This window comes from Osmerus mordax, chromosome 14 (assembly GCF_038355195.1).
Source record: "Osmerus mordax isolate fOsmMor3 chromosome 14, fOsmMor3.pri, whole genome shotgun sequence".
NCBI classification, from domain to species: domain Eukaryota; kingdom Metazoa; phylum Chordata; class Actinopteri; order Osmeriformes; family Osmeridae; genus Osmerus; species Osmerus mordax.
This window is the reverse complement of record NC_090063.1, coordinates 17,704,062-17,720,193: the sequence shown is the minus strand read 5'-3', so window position 1 is coordinate 17,720,193 and position 16,132 is coordinate 17,704,062. Positions and strand designations below refer to the sequence as shown.

The following is a 16,132-nucleotide window of genomic DNA, read 5'->3' as shown; positions in this document are numbered from 1 at the left end:
CAACCAACTCTCGCAAAGTATTGACAATGGCCCGGTAAACGGTTAGTCCTGAAGGCAGCCAATTATCCTGCGTTCATTAAATCTCTCAAGGATTGGCATCGCCGTCTCGCTGTGACAAGCAAAGCGGAGCTTTCCTAGACTGAGACAGACAGCATTTGAGGAGTTGGAGAGGGAGCAGTTGCCGACCCCGAACCATGGCAGTGTCCCTTATTCAGGCATGCCGCAGTCTGGCTCTTTCGACGTGGCTGCTGTCCTTCTGTTTCGTCCATTTGTTGTGCCTGGACTTCACGGTGGCGGAAAAAGAAGAATGGTACACAGCATTCGTAAACATCACTTACCTGGACCCAGTCACTTCAGAAATCAAAACGGAGAAGACCGAATGTGGCCGTTACGGGGAGCATTCCCCAAAGAAAGAAGCTCGTGGGTTTGTGTTGATGCCGTCTCACGAGAGACAAGCGTGTGACCCGAACGTTAAATTCCCGGTACCTGTCCACGGCGGTGCATGGGTAGCCTTGATTTCTGCAGGCAATTGCACGTACCGGGAGAAAATTCACAACGCCGCGAACCGCAACGCGTCTGCAGTGATCATTTATAACGTGGGCTCCAGTAACGCCAACGACACCATAACGATGCCCCATGCAGGTAAGAGACTGTGACATGACCCGTCAACACAGGACTAGAAGTTACAATTGGAGAAGGTGCTACGGGTAGCTATGCTAGGCTTCTCTGTAATCGTTGTGCTGTGGTTCTGCGGCCCAACCTATTGCCTTGGTGGCCATCTCTTCTCTGGCCAAGAAAGGCAAGTTCATGGAAATCAGACACTTTATTCAGCGTACAAGTATCAAGATATAGCTTTCAAACGTCGATCAGTGCCTTCAACAAGTAGCTGTTTTATGGTCCCTTGTTGAGTAGACGTTTGAAAAGAACATTTTCATTTTGAATTAAGCAACAGGTCAGCTATCAGAAAACTACCACCTGTAGGAATGTATGTATGTCTCTGTGTGTAACCAGACTACATGTAATCACTGTGTTAAACAGCAAACCACCATACAACTGTGTGTAGGCCTGCAAGCTATCCCCAGCCGCCAGACTCCATCAGGGCAGACGTCTCTGGTGTCTCTAGAGCAGGTCTCTCCAGAGCAGAGGTAACTGGTGTCTCTAGAGCAGGTCTCTCCAGAGCAGATGTACCTGGTGTCTCATATTTCCAGAGCAGAGGTAACTGGTGTCTCTAGAGCAGGTCTCTCCAGAGCAGAGGTAACTGGTGTCTCTAGGGGGAGAGGGAGAAAGAGAGGAGGGAGAGAGTGTAGAAAAATAGAGAGAAGACTGTAATTGAACATTTACATTTAGCAGACGCTCTTATCCAGAGCGACTTACAGTAAGTACAGGGACATTCCCCCCAAGGCAAGTAGAGTGAAGTGCCTTGCCTAAGGACACAACATCTTTTGACACGGACGGGAATCAAACCAGCAACCTTCTGATTACTAGCCCGATTCTCTAACCGCTCAGGTGGCTGAGTTGAGTCTTATGCATCCGACTTTAAACATGGTGATTGTGGCAACCATTTTTTAGTTCATTTTTTCTCATGAGGTGTTAAAGTGACGATCACATCCTATCATAAGCCCCACGTGTAAAGATGGATCTGGCTAGGAGCTGGCCTGGCTCAGTGTGACACAGAGAGATGATCGCTGGACTGACTGGCTCAGTGTGACACAGAGAGAAACCTGCATCGTTCACTCTGTCAACAACGGACCTGACGCAAGCTGCCTTACTGGAGCTGAACGGACAGGATGAGGCGACCAATGATCTTACTGTGTCTGCTGATCCCCCCCCCCCCCCCAATCCCCATCCCAGCCTGTCAGACTGGTGTGTGAGGACAGGGCCATCCTTCGTTACCTCCTGAAAGATGAAAAGCTATTTTTGGGAACTGCTGGCCTGCTTCCAGCCACAACTCATACCCAGATGAGCAGATAGAGGGAGGAGGACAGGGGGGAAGAGGGGGAGGATATATAGGGGCACAGACGGAGAAAGAGATTGGCTGAGAGACCAAAGAGATCAAAATGATGGAGGAGGTGGAGAGAGAGAGAGGAGAAGAGGGAGAGGAGTTGATTTGTCCCCTGCTGTGAGCCCATGGACCAGCCAGAAATGTGGACAAGTGCCTGGAGACTCCAGAGATCTGCCAGCCTTGAGCCCCTTAGGCTTAAAAACTCATGCTTCAGCTGTGGCATAATTACCACACACTACATCTAACTGTCATGTCTAGGGCTCATTTTATCTATAGGGGAGGCTGGTCTGTTGGTCTATGTCATGCTAATCAGTGTTGCTAACCAGCTACATGACCCTCAGCTAGACTGATGCTACAGCCCTGTCTGCTAGCTAAAACTCTGTGCTCAGCACTGAAGGAGTTAGCTTAGCGCACACCTCAAAACTGAGTGTTTGCACACACACACACACACACACACACACACCCTGCTCCCTCCAGCTTGCAGCATCTTTGTGTGTTTCTAGAAGAGGAGAATACTGTCCTGGTTAGCCCTGAGTCTGGCCAGGTCAATATTACTCCATATATTTCTGTATGTTCACAGAGCAAACAGCAGCTATCCTGGTTGGTGTTGTTTGCATTGTGCAGAACAGGAGTAAAGGATCAGGGATTGAAGCTGTCTTCAGTCGCCTGGTTAGCAAGGCACGCTATCAAGGAGATATCGGACCCATCTGGAGAAAGAATTGTTATTGGGTGTGCTCAAGCCTTCGGCGAGAGCACAACCTTTGTTCTCTCGCATATATATTATTATTATTCTTTTTGCCCCCCTAAAACTCAGTCAATATTTGGCCTACATAGACAACATAGGTGTCAAAAGTTTCGTCTTGGTAGCGATTGAGTTGCTTCTATTGGGATTTACGTTCCATTGCATGGTTTAGGCTCAAGTTACGTTTTTGTGGCGAAAAGTGAAGCTAACGGTGGCTAATTTGCTAGCCACAGTCACTGACGTTACTAACGTCACTACGTCACTAACGTCACGAAAACACGCGTGACTACCTGTAGCAGAACATTCGTTTCGCATCTGTTAACTTGGGGGATAGCTAGGCTAACTATAGCTTTACTGCAAGGCAGCTGCAGAAACGCCACAAGCAAAGAGGCCAGGGTGATAACTATTTACTCATTTTACTTTGTGATATGACACACAATTGTGATGTGTAATGTACAATATAAGCTGATATTATTAAGGAAGTACATCTACTTTCGGAAACAGTAGTCTACTATTTCACTGAAGTATTAGCATCATGACATTAGCCTGTGTTGCCCGAACAACACATACTACAGTGGTCTATGATGTAGCGTTATCTGTTTTCAATCGTTAAAATAAACATTCCTCACATATAAGTCATAGAGATTAGGTCAATTTTTACACCGGTCTGCCAAATTTATTCGTTTTGATTCAACGATGAGGCAGCCTCTTGCAGGGGAAATGAGAAGACATCTATTTCATTCTACACTTCACTCGTATTTTCAGTTGTAAATGAGCAGAAAAAAAAAATGCTTTTAAATCTATGTAATCTTTATAAATAATAAGTATGCATTTTTATATAAAATATACAGAAATATCAGTTGTAAAAATGTCATTCAAAAACGGACCCCTGTGCAACCGACGCAAGCAAGCACACCCTACAATTTCCCCAGAAATTGTACCCTCTCTAGTTCTGTTTGTATTAGTCTTTGTTCACTTTGAGGGCCCACATACACACACAGACACACCACACACATACACACACACACACACACATACCCAGATGGCCATGGTCACTAAACCCTTGAGTCTGAAGCTCAGCTGAAGACCTCTCAAACCTGAGGCGGTCTGCACAGTATCCAGGCAACATGATAACATCGTTCAGCAACAACACAATTCTGTCCCTGTTTACCTGGAGATCTTTGTAACTTTTTCCACTATCAGCCTCTCTTACGTGCGTACATTTAGCCACTACCACCCTGCCATATCTCTCTCTCCATCTCTCCATCTCCGTCTCTCTTTCTCTCAATCTCTCTGTCCTTCTCCATCTCTCTCTCTCTCCATCTCTCCATCTTTATCCATCTATCCACCCTTCCATATCTCTCCATCTCTCCCTCCATCTCTGGGTAGTTCACCCCAGGGTAAGGTAATGTAACAGTCTTGGCTCTGTAGTTCTGCTTGGCGAGCAAGGGTATCCCAGAAGGCCGTGTGTCTGGCGGGCTGCCCTAGAGACTATAGACAGACAAACACACACACTACACACACACACTTTAAGCCTCTTCAGTCAGACTCTTTGCTGTCGCCTCTCTGAATATAAACAGACTATAGTGTTGCTAGTTTAAAGTTAGTGTTGTCAGTTGCAGTAGGGTTAGGGTTAATGGTGTGTAGTTTGGTTTCACTGAAACACCGAGTCAATCATCCCGCTCTGCTTGGACCTTCACCTCACCCTTCTGTCTGTGTGTGTGTCCACCATCAGGTACGGGAGACGTGGTAGCCATCATGATCCCGGAACCTAAAGGTCGCGAGGTCGCCGCCCTGCTGGAGCGTAACGTCACGGTAACCATGCACATCACCATAGGAACACGTAACCTGCAGAAGTATGTGAGCAGGACGTCGGTGGTGTTCGTGTCCATCTCGTTCATCGTGCTGATGATCATCTCCCTCGCCTGGCTTGTCTTCTACTATATCCAGAGGTTCAGATACGCCAACGCCCGCGACCGCAACCAGGTACACACACACCTACACACACACCTACACACACACCTACACACACACCTACACACACACCTACACACACACCTACACACACACGTAGACAGATAAGACTCTGAACGGGTGAGCCAGCAGGAGGGCCTCCAGGCCTCTCATCTAACACACCCGCCTGTCTCCATGGTTACTGTTGACACAGCAATCACTGAGCCTGGCACCTTCTCATGACGTCCCTGGATAGTCCTACTGGTCTCTCTCTCCTACACCCTACTGGTCTCTCTCTCCTACACCCTACTGGTCTCTCTCTCTCCTACACCCTACTGGTCTCTCTCTCTCCTACACCCTACTGGTCTTTCTCTCTCCTACACCCTACTGGTCTCTCTCTCCTACACCCTACTGGTATCTCTCTCCTACACCCTACTGGTCTTTCTCTCTCCTACACCCTACTGGTCTCTCTCTCTCCTACACCCTACTGGTCTTTCTCTCTCCTACACCCTACTGGTCTCTCTCTCCTACACCCTACTGGTATCTCTCTCTCCTACACCCTACTGGTCTTTCTCTCTCCTACACCCTACTGGTCTCTCTCTCCTACACCCTACTGGTCTCTCTCTCTCCTACACCCTACTGGTCTTTCTCTCTCCTACACCCTACTGGTCTTTCTCTCTCCTACACCCTACTGGTTTCTCTCTCTCCTACACCCTACTGGTCTTTCTCTCTCCTACACCCTACTGGTCTCTCTCTCCTACACCCTACTGGTATCTCTCTCTCCTACACCCTACTGGTCTTTCTCTCTCCTACACCCTACTGGTCTCTCTCTCCTACACCCAACTGGTATCTCTCTCTCCTACACCCTACTGGTCTTTCTCTCTCCTACACCCTACTGGTCTTTCTCTCTCCTACACCCTACTGGTATCTCTCTCTCCTACACCCTACTGGTATCTCTCTCTCCTACACCCTACTGGTCTCTCTCTCCTACACCCTACTGGTCTCTCTCTCCTACACCCTACTGGTCTTTCTCTCTCCTACACCCTACTGGTCTCTCTCTCTCCTACACCCTACTGGTATCTCTCTCTCCTACACCCTACTGGTCTCTCTCTCTCCTACACCCTACTGGTCTTTCTCTCTCCTACACCCTACTGGTCTCTCTCTCCTACACCCAACTGGTATCTCTCTCTCCTACACCCTACTGGTCTCTCTCTCTCCTACACCCTACTGGTCTCTCTCTCTCTCCTACACCCTGCTGGTCTCTCTCTCTCTCCTACACCCTACTGGTCTCTCTCTCTCTCTCCTACACCCTACTGGTCTCTCTCTCTCTCTCCTACACCCTACTGGTCTCTCTCTCTCTCCTACACCCTACTGGTCTCTCTCTCTCCTACACCCTACTGGTCTCTTTCTCTCTCCTACACCCTACTGGTCTCTCTCCTACACCCTATTGGTATCTCTCCTACACCCTACTGGTCTCTCTCTCTCTCTCCTACACCCTACTGGTCTCTCTCTCTCCTACACCCTACTGGTCTCTCTCTCCTACACCCTACTGGTCTATTATTGAATCTGTTATTCACATTTGATTTATAACCATCTGCTAATCATGATCATGTTTAGAGGACAGCTTCACCTTCCAACGCACGGTTCTTCAGTTTGACTCCTCACATTTCTCTCCCATGGGTTGCCAGGTTGGTATCGTCTTATCCCCCTTTTGCTGTTTGTGTTTTCAGAGGCGTCTGGGAGATGCTGCTAAGAAGGCCATCAGCAAGCTGCAGGTTCGGACTGTGAGGAAGGGAGATCAGGTATTTTATTTCACCTTAACTACTCTTGTGTTTGGGCAGTAAACTGCACTAACGTAGCTCTGATCATATTGACACTAGAATAACTGCTTTAAAACAAGTGGGTGTAGAAGTCATTATTCTCAGGCTCCTGAATCATCAACCAGAATGACTCCTCTAACAGTTTGGCCTTGATTGGTCAGTCGGTCGTGGGTTTCCAGACAACTGGGGGTTGCCAGGTTTCCAGACAACACACATTCAGATCTACTGACATGTTTCACAGGAGCAGCCTGTTGCGGTAGCCATGCCGATGTGATTGATAACTGACCTCAGAGAAAATGACCCTGTCAGGCTCTGAGACCTGGTGTTCCGTCCTGTGTGTTGCAGGAGATGGAGGGGGACTTTGATAACTGTGCGGTTTGCATCGAGGGCTACAGAGCTAATGACCTGGTCCGGGTCCTGCCCTGCAGGTCAGCCAGCCGCTGCTGGGACACATCCATCACCAGGATTATCACCCCGGAAGGATTTCCTGTATTGATCTGTGTGTGTGTGTGTCACCAGGCATGTGTTCCACAAGCACTGTGTGGACCCCTGGCTGCTGGAGCACCGTACGTGTCCCATGTGTAAGATGAACATCCTGAAGGCCCTGGGGATCCCGGTGAGCAGGGGTCAGGGGTCACCTCAGGAATACACAGCACTTTGAGCTGCAATTCTTGTATGAAAAGTGCTATATAAATAAAGTCTTACTTACTTACTTACTTACAGCTGTAGTCCTCTAGCTCGGCTAGGACAGTTACTGGTTTGATGATTAGTCCGGTTAGTCCTGTTGGCATGTAAGGGAGGTGGGGGGCAGCTAGCATGATTAGCAGGGAGGTGGGGGGCAGCTACCATGGTTAACATGAATGTGTGGGGCAGCTAGCATGATTAGCAGGGAGGTGGGGGGCAGCTACCATGGTTAACATGAATGTGTGGGGCAGCTAGCATGATTAGCAGGGATGTGGGGGGCAGCTAGCATGGTTAACATGGATGTGGGGGGCAGCTACCATGGTTAAAATGGATGTGGGGGCCAGCTACCATGGTTAAAATGGATGTGTGGGGCAGCTACCATGGTTAAAATGGATGTGTGGGGCAGCTAGCATGATTAGCAGGGATGTGGGGGGCAGCTAGCATGGTTAACATGGACAGAGGGTTCAGACCAGCCTCCATGTTGTCCTCCGCAGTCCAACGCAGACTGCCTGGACGAGATTCCCCCGGACTACGAGACTTCCCTGGGCCCGCCCACCAACGCTGCTACAGGTGCCAGCGATGTGACGGTGAACAACAGCTCCGTGGTGCTGGACCCGGCGGGGAGGGAGGGGGAGGCCGAGGGGGAGGCGGGGGAGGCCCTGGAAGCACAACACATCTCTCGGGGTGAGTATGGAAGAGGGGGAGGGAGGGAGGGGGGGAGGGGGGGGGGGAGTGAGGGGGAGTGAGTGAGGGGGAGTGAGTGAGGGAGGGAGGGAGGGACATTCCTCCTGCAGCTAGCTAGCTCTCTTCCAGATCACATTCACATCGCGAGAACCTGTACCTGTAGAACCTGTCCCTGTGTACCTGCAGAACCTGTCCCTGAGTACCTGCAGAACCTGTCCCTGAGTACCTGCAGAACCTGTCCCTGAGTACCTGCAGAACCAGTCCCTGTGTACCAGCAGAACCTGTCCCTGTGTACCTGCAGAACCTGTCCCTGTGTACCTGCAGCACAACATCTCTCTCACATCTGCCTGGACTACCTGCTTCCTCTGCTCATCCTGCTATGCCAGGATCCAGGTCTTACTGGGGTTCTGAAGGGATGCTGTTTCCTTGTTGGGGGGGCAGGGGAAGGATGATTTGTGCGTTGCGCAGCATATTGCTGAGTCGTAACTTCTGGCTTGGTAGCGACACACAGGGGCTATTTGTCACAAGCTTGTACATTAGCCTTATTGTAGCCTGTCAACGAGGCTGTCCCGAGCAGTAAAACAAGTGCTCCCATCTCCATACTGCTCCCTGAAGTGTTTACCTTTGTGAGTTTAGCTAACGAAACGTTGCTGCCCAGAGAGCAGGGCTGATCCACACTGATCTCAGGGAACCCCTCCACTCGGGGGAACCCCTCCACTCGTCATAATTACCCTCTCTCTTTTACTGTATCCCACCCCCCCTCTCTCTCTCCCCCCTCTCTTTCTCTCTCTCCCCCCTCTCTCTCTATGTCTCTCTTTATCTGTATCTATCAAGTCCTCCTCAGTGAATAGCAGCTGGCATCACTTGGAGCATGTCCTGGCTTGACCAGCACTCCTGCTGTTACCTAGACCTTTTAGGAAACACACACACAGACGAACTGCATCACCCTCTGATTTCTATGTAACCAAGACAATGAGGAGACACTGCAGTTTTAACAGTTACATGTCAGCATTCTGTTCCTCTCTATCTTTCCCTTTCTCTCTGTCTCTCCTTCCTCACTTTTTCCTTCCCTCCCTCTGACTGTCCCTCCCTCTTCTCTCCTTACTATCTTCCTCCCTCCCCTATCCTCCTCTTTCTCCTTCTCTCCCTCCACCCACCCTCCCTCCTTTCTCCCTCTCTCTCTCGTACTCTGCGTTCACCTGCGAGGCTGTTGCTAATCTTTCCTCTGTCTTAATGAGGCTGAGGGCAGCTGAAAGTGCTTCCTCTACGCTGTGGGGGTGCGTTTATTTAAATAATTTCTGTCATAGAAGCAACTGAAGATCCTGATTGTAGCAGTGCTTTGTGAGTGTGGTGGGAAATTGATTATTGGGAAGGTGGCAGTAGTCTTTGTCCTCCATTATGCTGAATCCTAAACGGCTGATGGATTTCCTGTTGTTTCACAACAAGCAACTTGCTGCAAACATACACAGTATGTCAACAGCAGTGGCGCAAGCTCCTTCACAGCCTCGTAGTTGTTGTCATCCCGTGTCAGTAATGAACCCCGGAGATAACGAGGCTTTTGTTGCGAGCGCCCGTCTCCTCCCGACAGCAGCGTGAGATGAACGACGTCGGCAGTCTCGCCGGACGGCCGCTGCCGGTGAGGGAGTAGCGAGGGCCTGGGTCTGTCAGAGTGAGGGATGAGCTGTGTCGGTGATCCGTCACAGTGGGTGAGGTGTGAGGAAGGCTAGCGCTGTGGGAGTGTGAGGGAGGCTGTGGGAGTGTGAGGGAGGCTGTGGGAGTGTGAGGGAGGCTGTGGGAGTGTGAGGGAGGCTGTGGGAGTGTGAGGGAGGCTAGCGCTGTGGGAGTGTGAGGGAGGCTAGCGCTGTGGGAGTGTGAGGGAGGCTAGCGCTGTGGGAGTGTGAGGGAGGCTGTGGGTGTGTGAGGGAGGCTAGCGCTGTGGGAGTGTGAGGGAGGCTAGCGCTGTGGGAGTGTGAGGGAGGCTAGTGCTGTGGGAGTGTGAGGGAGGCTAGTGCTGTGGGAGTGTGAGGGAGGCTAGCGCTGTGGGAGTGTGAGGGAGGCTGTGGGATTGTGAGGAAGGCTAGCGCTGTGGGAGTGTGAGGGAGGATGTGGGTGTGTGAGGGAGGGAGGCTAGCGCTGTGGGAGTGTGAGGGAGGCTGTGGGATTGTGAGGAAGGCTAGCGCTGTGGGAGTGTGAGGGAGGCTAGCGCTGTGGGAGTGTGAGGGAGGCTAGCGCTGTGGGAGTGTGAGGGAGGCTGTGGGATTGTGAGGAAGGCTAGCGCTGTGGGAGTGTGAGGGAGGCTAGCGCTGTGGGAACTGATTTGTTCCCTGATTCACCATGTTTTCACCATGGTCTCTTTCTGTGGGCTCAGGGCTCCCCCTGACATGGCTGTAGTCCTAACATGGCTATAGTCCTGACATGATACCTGTTTCCAGTTGTGTGGGGTGGCCATTTTGTGTCTTGCCTTTTGCATGGGGCATCCATCTTGTGTCAAGGTTGACCAGGTACTGACCAGTTGCTCCTGTCTCTCTCTGTTGCAGGTGATTCAGACAGATCCCTCATAGTGGCCGAGGTGGGCAGGGCCGAGGTGGGCGTGTCCACCGCAGAGCTGTCCATCCAGCTGCAGGATCACCTGGTCAAGTCATGAGCTAATCACAGCCGAGCAGGAGGCACGGGTCACCGCGGAAACGAGGTTCCGGAGGAGCAGCTTTGGGGCGTGGAGCAGCTGACCCTCCCAGCGCAACACTCCCTTTCTGTCCCCACTGCAACACCCACCAACACAGAGGTTCCTCCAAGCTGCCAGGGTGGGCCGCCCGCACGCGACCTGCAACACCCCCCCTCCTACTCCCCCCCCCCCACCCCCCTTAGTGGGGTTGCCAGGGAAACCAAGCAGCCCAACCACAGCTCCAGTATTCGCTCCCATGGGCGATGCTTGTAGTTTACCGTTTGTCGCTGTGGCGACCTCACATGTTAAGCGCCATGGAAACGTGACTGTTCCAGATTTGTCTGTACAAGAGCACTGCCAGCGTTCTCGAGAACACTAACACCGAGGGCCAATCCACCTGGCTTCACTAACCCCAGAGGAAGACCCACGTAGAGATGATAAAGTGATTGATCCAGTTGTGTTCTGTAGGAGTTTACATCCGGTATGTGTGTGTTACCACCAGCATTCTTATCAATTCCAAATGACGAACTCCCAAATAACTGTCACGCCTGTGTTTTAAAGCTAAACTTTACTGACTAACACAAGTTCACCTCTACTGAACAGGTGTCAGGCATCATATTTGTATCCATGTTAGAAGTGTTCACCACAAACATGTTAGAAGTGTTCACCACAAACATGTTAGAAGTGTTCACCACAAACATGTTAGAAGTGTTCACCACAAACATGTTAGAAGTGTTCACCACAAACAAGTTAGAAGTGTTCACCACAAACATGTTAGAAGTGTTCACCACAAACATGTTAGAAGTGTTCACCACAAACATGTTAGAAGTGTTCACCACAAACATGTTAGAAGTGTTCACCACAAACATGTTAGAAGTGTTCACCACAAACATGTTAGAAGTGTTCACCACAAACATGTTAGAAGTGTTCACCACAAACATGTTAGAAGTGTTCACCACAAACATGTTAGAAGTGTTCACCACAAACATGTTAGAAGTGTTCACCATCTGGACACGATGCTCGAAGGCCTCATCTCAAGGCCTGCCGACAATCGCTGGGGCGAAAGAGGCTGGGCATGATGTCAGCTACGACTACACGCTTCATAAGCACAAGCCCTCCACACACACTAGCAGGGGACACTAGCAGGGGACACTAGCAGGGGACTCTAGCAGGGACACTAGCAGGGGACTCTAGCAGGGACACTAGCAGGGAAACTAGCAAGGACACTACCATGCGGACCAGAGGAACCATGACTGTATCCACAACGAGAAGCCATCGACCTGCCAGAAACCTCCACCGCTGAAACAAGCTCTTGTGCTGTTTGTAAAAAGGCTGTTTTCGTCATTTAAACTATTTTTACAGAACAGGATTATTGGTTATGGTTGCTTCTGTTAAGTTTGTCCGCTTTGCAATAGATAAGCTATCCTTGTCCTGTTTGCTGGTGCTAACGTAGTGTTAGCAGGCATGCTAGCTTGTGTGTAGTCAGTTGTGTCTGACTAAGTCCAGGGCTGCCAACTTTTCAAAAAACCTTGGGTTGAGATTTGGTGGGGCCAACCAAAATTTTGCTGCGTACAAAGTACAGAGCTTTCACGGGTGTTCGCGTGTCTATGTTGCTTCACTCCGTGTGGCTGCGCCTCGTCCATTACTGTTTACAACGTTAGCATGACTACTTGGTTGGCGTTGCCTTCTCAGCGTGAGAAATACAAGGTGTGGCGTGAGAGCGTGTGAACTGGTTGAAATGCATGTCTCACGGCCAATGCGTGACAGTTGGAAGCCCTGTAAGTCTGCTGTTGGTTTGATGGTCAATAGCACATTGAAGTTGACAAATTACGGTTGAATTGGCCTGAAGTTGATTTGAATTCAGAGCATGTTGGTGGCATCAATAACCAGATGCCTTTAGAGGAAACAGGTTGTGTGTCGGCCATTTTGAGAAAGGATAAAACAGTCCAGAATGTTCAACAGTCGGTTACTGGATACGGAAGAAAACACCCAACGAATTACATTTTAGTATAAAAATACGTTAATTTTGTATTTAAAAATGGAAAAATAGATAATGGAGGATAATGTTTACAGATGAAGAGTAGGGTAATAAAAAAAAATGTTTGTCACTTTAAAGAATCTCCTGATGAGATACTCAATTCATAAGATTGTTTACCCCTAGTTGATTTGTTTTTTATTGACATTTTTTATAAATTCCCATGATGTAATTTGAGTTAAATTTACATTAGAGAACGCTTGAACCATGGTATCTGGTTCTAACCTGTTCTCCTGTCCACAGGATTGTATGTTGCTAGGAGATGTGTTGCTAGGAGATGTGTTAATGGAATGTTCTTGTTATTGAAGTACATTCCATTTTTGTTTTCCCTTATTTCACCAGCCAGCCAAGAAGTTAGTCATTCCTCAAGCAAGCCAGTTAGCCAGCCAGTTAGTTAGTTTGCCAGACAGACAGACAGACAGATAGTAAGTTAGCCAGCCAGACAGACACTAAGTTAGCCAGCCAGACAGACACTAAGTTAGCCAGCCAGAAAGTTAGTTAGCCAGACAGACAGTTAGTCAGCCAGACAGTTAGTCAGCCAGACAGTTAGTTAGCCAGACAGACAGTTAGTCAGCCAGACAGACACTAAGTTAGCCAGCCAGACAGACACTAAGTTAGCCAGCCAGACAGACACTAAGTTAGCCAGCCAGACAGTTAGCCAGCCAGTTAGTTAGTTTGCCAGACAGACAGACAGATAGTAAGTTAGCCAGCCAGACAGACACTAAGTTAGCCAGCCAGACAGTTAGCCAGCCAGACAGACACTAAGTTAGCCAGCCAGACAGTTAGCCAGCCAGACAGACACTAAGTTAGCCAGCCAGACAGACACTAAGTTAGCCAGCCAGACAGACACTAAGTTAGCCAGCCAGACAGACACTAAGTTAGCCAGCCAGACAGTTAGCCAGCCAGTTAGTTAGTTTGCCAGACAGACAGACAGACAGATAGTAAGTTAGCCAGCCAGACAGACACTAAGTTAGCCAGCCAGACAGTTAGCCAGCCAGACAGACACTAAGTTAGCCAGCCAGACAGTTAGCCAGCCAGACAGACACTAAGTTAGCCAGCCAGACAGACACTAAGTTAGCCAGCCAGACAGACACTAAGTTAGCCAGACAGACAGTTAGCCAGCCAGACAGACACTAAGTTAGCCAGCCAGACAGACACTAAGTTAGCCAGCCAGACAGACACTAAGTTAGCCAGCCAGACAGACACTAAGTTAGCCAGCCAGACAGTTAGCCAGCCAGACAGTTAGCCAGCCAGACAGTTAGCCAGCCAGACAGTTAGCCAGCCAGCCAGACAGTTAGCCAGCCAGCCAGACAGTTAGTCAGCCAGACAGTTAGCCAGCCAGACAGACAGTTAGCCAGCCAGACAGACAGTTAGCCAGCCAGACAGACAGTTAGCCAGCCAGACAGACAGTTAGCCAGCCAGACAGTTAGCCAGCCAGACAGTTAGCCAGCCAGACAGTTAGCCAGCCAGACATTTAGCCAGCCAGCCAGACAGTTAGCCAGACAGACAGTTAGCCAGCCAGACAGTTAGCCAGCCAGACAGTTAGCCAGCCAGACAGTCAGCCCGTTAGCCTCCTGGCAACTGCATTAAAAGCACATATTATTACCCACACTCCCCCTCTCCTTGCCAGTCAGTGAAGAATAACAAATTGAATGGCCAACATTTCTAGTCTTCTACCAAAGCTTAGACATTACTGACTAGTTCCTCTTGGATTGTTTACCTGAGAGGGTGCTCATGATAGATTCCTAATATCAGTTTGAATGTTTTTTTTCTCCATTAAACATCAACATAGAGTGGTTCTAAAGGTTCACCCCTTTTAGCACAGTGAAGAAACTTGTGTCAGAGATCCTGCCACTACTGTCCAGACCCCAGCTAGGCTAGTGTCAGAGATCAGCTAGGCTAGTTTTAAAAGCTTTATAGTTAATATTTATATTTTGTCGGGGTTAGAAATTGATCTTTGGTTTCCATAGACACATGCACTCAGGATCAGGAGGTGTGTGAAGAGAAGCCCTATGTCATCTATCCCATAATACTTAAGGTCCATTAAAGACCTCTATGTCCTCTATCTCTCTCCCTCGCCCCCCCCCTCTCTGCCTCTCTGTCTTTCACACTCTCTCCTTCCGCTCTGCCCCCCCTATCTCACTCTCTCTCTCTGTCCTCTCTCTCTACTCCATACGTTCTCTTTTTGTTGGTAAAGCAATGCAACCACTTAAAGAAGTAGTTGAGCTGAAAGTAGCCGTTTCCTCCTATGAACCCCTCAGTCTCTCTGTTAGAGCACTGGCCATGCTTGGATGTGTCTTGGGAGGCGTCTCCCTGGTCGTACTGGGTCAGACCCAGGTCTTCTGGTTCAGCCCCAGGTCTTCTGGGTCAGACCCTGGTCTTCTGGGTCAGACCCAAGTCTTCTGGGTCAGACCCTGGTCTTCTGGGTCAGCCCCAGGTCTTCTGGTTCAGCCCCAGGTCTTCTGGGTCAGACCCAGGTCTTCTGGGTCAGCCCCTTGTCTTCTGGTTCAGCCCCAGGTCTTCTGGGTCAGCCCCTTGTCTTCTGGTTCAGCCCCAGGTCTTCTGGGTCAGCCCCAGGTCTTCTGGGTCAGACCCTGGTCTTCTGGGTCAGCCCCAAGTCTTCTGGGTCAGACCCTTATCTTCTGGGTCATCCCCAGGTCTTCTGGGTCAGACCCAGGTCTTCTGGGTCAGCTCCTGGTCGTACTGGGTCAGCCCCTTGTCTTCTGGGTCAGCCCCTGGTCGTACTGGGTCAGATTAACCAGGCCACCTTGAACCATACAGAGAGACTGTGGACTGGTACTACTACTACTATCTCTTACTACCCCTTCTGAGGCTTAGGCCGCCAACATGAGTTCTCCAAGCATCTGGGTCCTGAGCCAACATCTCAAGCTGTCCCCAAGTGGAGCCCATTTTCTTGGCATCTGCCTCCCAGTCTCTGCGCCAGGTGTTTCGCGGCTGACCTCTCTCTCTTTTCCCTTGGGGATTCCACTTGAGGGACTGTCTTGTGATGTTTGTAGCTGGTTTGCGGAGGGTATGGCCTATCCATCTCCAACGTTGTTGGAGGATCTCTTTGTCCGCTGGCTTTTGGCTGTGGGCTGGTACACAGCATTGAAATGATTATCCATTTCCAAACATTACGACATTTAATTACTTTACTAAAGTGTCGTAAATAAAGCATGTGTAATCCTAAAGATTGTGCTTAGCCAGTTGCAAGTGATCAATAATTTGATTATTTCAGGTAAAATGAGTAAGAGTGTTGTCGATTATTTACTTGTTTTATTTCTCTGAGCTTGTCTCTTTCTTCTCTGGATGAAACAATAGAAAGCACTTTAACACTTGAGGAAGACACCATCCACTAAAAAGAAGAATAGTTAGTAATGAGTGCAGTTCAATACACTGTACCTTGTTGCTAAGAAAGAGGTGTCCAGCAATGGACTGGATGGGCTGTTTTGCTCATGCTGAAAAATCATTTTCTAGAACTTGAAAGCACTTTCAACAGCGAGAATCTTTATTCGCGTAATTTTTTTTTAAATTAAAGTTTAGGCTTCGT

The 16,132-nt window shown here is 49.5% G+C and overlaps 1 protein-coding gene across 1 annotated transcript; it reads left to right on the top strand.

Annotated features, from left to right (window-relative positions):
- On the top strand, positions 1-10,529 carry rnf150a (ring finger protein 150a). Its single transcript, XM_067251109.1, has 8 exons — positions 1-642; positions 4,480-4,730; positions 6,428-6,499; positions 6,863-6,945; positions 7,037-7,133; positions 7,696-7,885; positions 8,095-8,199; positions 10,423-10,529. The coding sequence occupies exons 1-8, from the start codon at positions 195-197 to the stop codon at positions 10,527-10,529; spliced, it is 1,353 nt and encodes a 450-aa protein (XP_067107210.1). The 5' UTR covers positions 1-194.
- The last annotated feature ends 5,603 nt before the right edge of the window (positions 10,530-16,132 follow it).